At 29.5% G+C, this 3,042-nt stretch overlaps 1 protein-coding gene across 1 annotated transcript; it reads left to right on the top strand.

The window, feature by feature from the left end:
* The first annotated feature begins 1,193 nt into the window (after positions 1-1,193).
* Positions 1,194-2,214, top strand: LOC111031670 (protein FAM200A-like). The gene is made up of 2 exons (XM_022311714.1): positions 1,194-2,114; positions 2,200-2,214. The coding sequence occupies exons 1-2, from the start codon at positions 1,194-1,196 to the stop codon at positions 2,212-2,214; spliced, it is 936 nt and encodes a 311-aa protein (XP_022167406.1).
* The last annotated feature ends 828 nt before the right edge of the window (positions 2,215-3,042 follow it).

Here is a 3,042-nt window from a genome sequence, read left to right as displayed (position 1 = left end):
GAAGTTGTCCCTGATTTTAATGATGATGAACGACATTGTAGAGTCTGATGATATTGTTACTAGCAATATAGTAATGACGAAACCTAAATGTAATTTTAAAAAATTAACTTTATTAAGTACAGTAATTCGGAATGAGCATTTTCGTCCAAAAGCTGATATTGAAGACTGGATCATTAAGTATAGTGCTCATGATTTCCATGTTAACTATAGGATGACCCAAGACACTTTTTATAATTTACTTAATTTCCTACAACAAGTTTCCTGTTCGTCTCTGATAAAATCAATGAAATCGTAATTAGTACTTTCCATAATTAAAATTATTAAAATGTACTTGTGTATTATATAGGCAAATCTACTATTGGTTTGAATTATGTAAAATTACTTAAAGTAAATTTATTAAATTAATATTTTATTGTTATCACGTTTTTATCATAAACTTTTTAGTAACCAAATCTCAGTAAACCCTCTTACCAGGTCGAAATCGACGGTTACAAAATTCACTAAACTCGTTCACGAAATTAGTTACCCGGTTACAGTAACCGTAATCGCGAAAACGATATCAGTAAACAGTTAACTAGCGGTTAGCGCCGGTTACACCGCCAAAACACGCCTAATTAAATAATCAGTTGATAATAATTATTGTCTATTGATAATAAATAAATATATTTCAATTTCAAGACTGTGGGCACTGGGCAGTGGGAACTGATTAGTCCGGATTAGTGATTAATATTAATATTACTAATATTAGGAATCACGATTAATATTAATATTAATTCGTAACCGTGGGTATAAGACATAGAGTAGTACTACTCTATGGTATAAGATAAATAAGTACTCACCAATAGAGCCAAATGAGTGATTCAGATGGAGGACCATCGACACCAAAAAAAACTCGCGCCATTCGAAATGAGTTGTCGAAAATTGAAAAACAAAGGACAAACAGAAAACTATTTCGTCAGGAATGGTTGACGAAGGATGAGTTCAAGCATTGGTTGGAAGAAGTTCCAAAAGATCCTTTAAAGGCGAAGTGTGTTGTATGCAATGTTATTTTGACAAGTGGCAAAAGTGAGTTGGATAAACATAGAAATGGAAAGAAACACATCATCAACTGCAAAGGACTCAAAGGTACTTCTAAAATATTAACAATGTTTAGTGATATATAAGAACCAAAAATTAAAAATAACGAAGTTAAAATGGCTGAAATAAAAATTGCGGCTTTCTTCGCCGAACACAATTTAGCATTTCATATTATTGATCATTTAACTCCACTCCTAAAAGAGATATTTCCTGATTCTAAAATTTGCTCTAAGTTGGAATTACATCGCACTAAATGTACCAGTATTATAAACAAAATAATAGCACCTGTCGAAACATCTGATATTACGGATATTATATTAAAGAACCCATTCTCAGTACTTGTAGACGAGAGCACTGATATTTCAAGTCAAAAGTTTTTATGTTTGTTAGTAAGATTTGTACATCCAAATGATGGTACTATACATACTAAATTACTTGAACTTGTTAGTATAGATGCTAGGGATTGTTCAGCTAAGAGCATTTATAGTGAATTTAAAGAAGTATTGATAAAAAAGCATATTCCTTTGGACAATATCATTGGTGTTGCATGTGATGGAGCAAGTGTAATGGTTGGAAAACACAACTCATTCATGACACATATTACTGACGATTCGCCTAATGTGATTACTATGCGTTTTATATGTCATTCCTCAGCTATTATAGCCAGCAAAGCTACAGCACAATTACCACGGTCTGCTGAACAACTAATAAGATCAGTAGCTTCTTATGTTTCTGGTAGTGCAAAACGATGTGCCCAATTAAATGAAGTTCAAGATTATTTTGATGGACAAAGAAAAAAAATTTTAAAACTTGCTGATACTCGATGGCTAGCGATGCATCAATGTGTCGTTAGGTTGTTAGAGTGTTGGGATAGTCTTACACAGTATTTTAGAATTGCTATTTATGAAGACAAATTAAAATCTGCTGAATATATTTATACAGAACTACAAAATCCTTTTACCAAGTGTTACTTACTGTTTTTAAAGTTTTCATTAGATTACTTTAATACTTTCAATGCATTATTTCAAAGTCGCAAAGTAATAATTCATCAACTATTTGATTTGTCATTAAATTTATTAAAATCTATTTGTCAAAACTTTATTAAACCTAAATTCATTACAGAAAATATTTTCATGATTGATTTTAAAAATAAAGAAAATATAATTCCATTATCTGAAGTGTTTGTAGGAACAGAATGCGAATCACTACTGTTAGAGCAAAATGAAGATCAAATTATTATATTCAAAGAGAAATGTTTAAATTTTTTTGTAACTGCATCTGAAGAAATGGTAAAACGACTACCTTTTGATAATCCAATGTACAAAGAAATAAAGTTTATAGCTCCTAATATCGCTTTAGACTTGGAATTGGAAACTCGGCAACAATTTAAGGATCTTCCTGCTTTAAAATTGAAATTCAAAAAATATATTGATACAAATAAAATTACTGAAGAATGGCGACAACTTCCTTGTCAATTTAATGCACAAGAAATTGAACGTTTAAAAAGTTTAAGTATTCCAGAAATGTGGCATGAATTATCAATGATTAAAAACTTTACCAGTGAAACACCAATATTTACTAACATAAGCACACTTGCTAAATTAGTTCTAGCTTTACCACATTCGAACGCAGAAGCTGAGAGAGTGTTCTCTATTATAAACCATGTTAAAACAAAGAGTAGAAATAGAATTGGAGACAAATCTTTGAACTCTGTATCAGTGATAAGATCCTCATTTAACGATAAAAATCAAACCTGTATGACTTTTAAAGTTGAAGATAAACATATTCAACTTCATAATTATCAAAATTTGTATGAAAAAAAATAATTTATTTATTTTATTTATTATTATTACTATGATATTATTTGATATGTACTTTATTTTCCTAATTTAAATTTTTTAAATGTTAATCAAAGTCTGATTTGTTAATTTGTAAATCTTTATTTAATTCTAATTGTTATTAATT

This window comes from Myzus persicae, unplaced genomic scaffold (genome assembly GCF_001856785.1).
Source record: "Myzus persicae strain clone G006 unplaced genomic scaffold, MPER_G0061.0, whole genome shotgun sequence".
Taxonomy (NCBI): domain Eukaryota; kingdom Metazoa; phylum Arthropoda; class Insecta; order Hemiptera; family Aphididae; genus Myzus; species Myzus persicae.
Note: the sequence above shows the minus strand (reverse complement) of the source record. Positions and strands in the feature narration are given on the sequence as shown.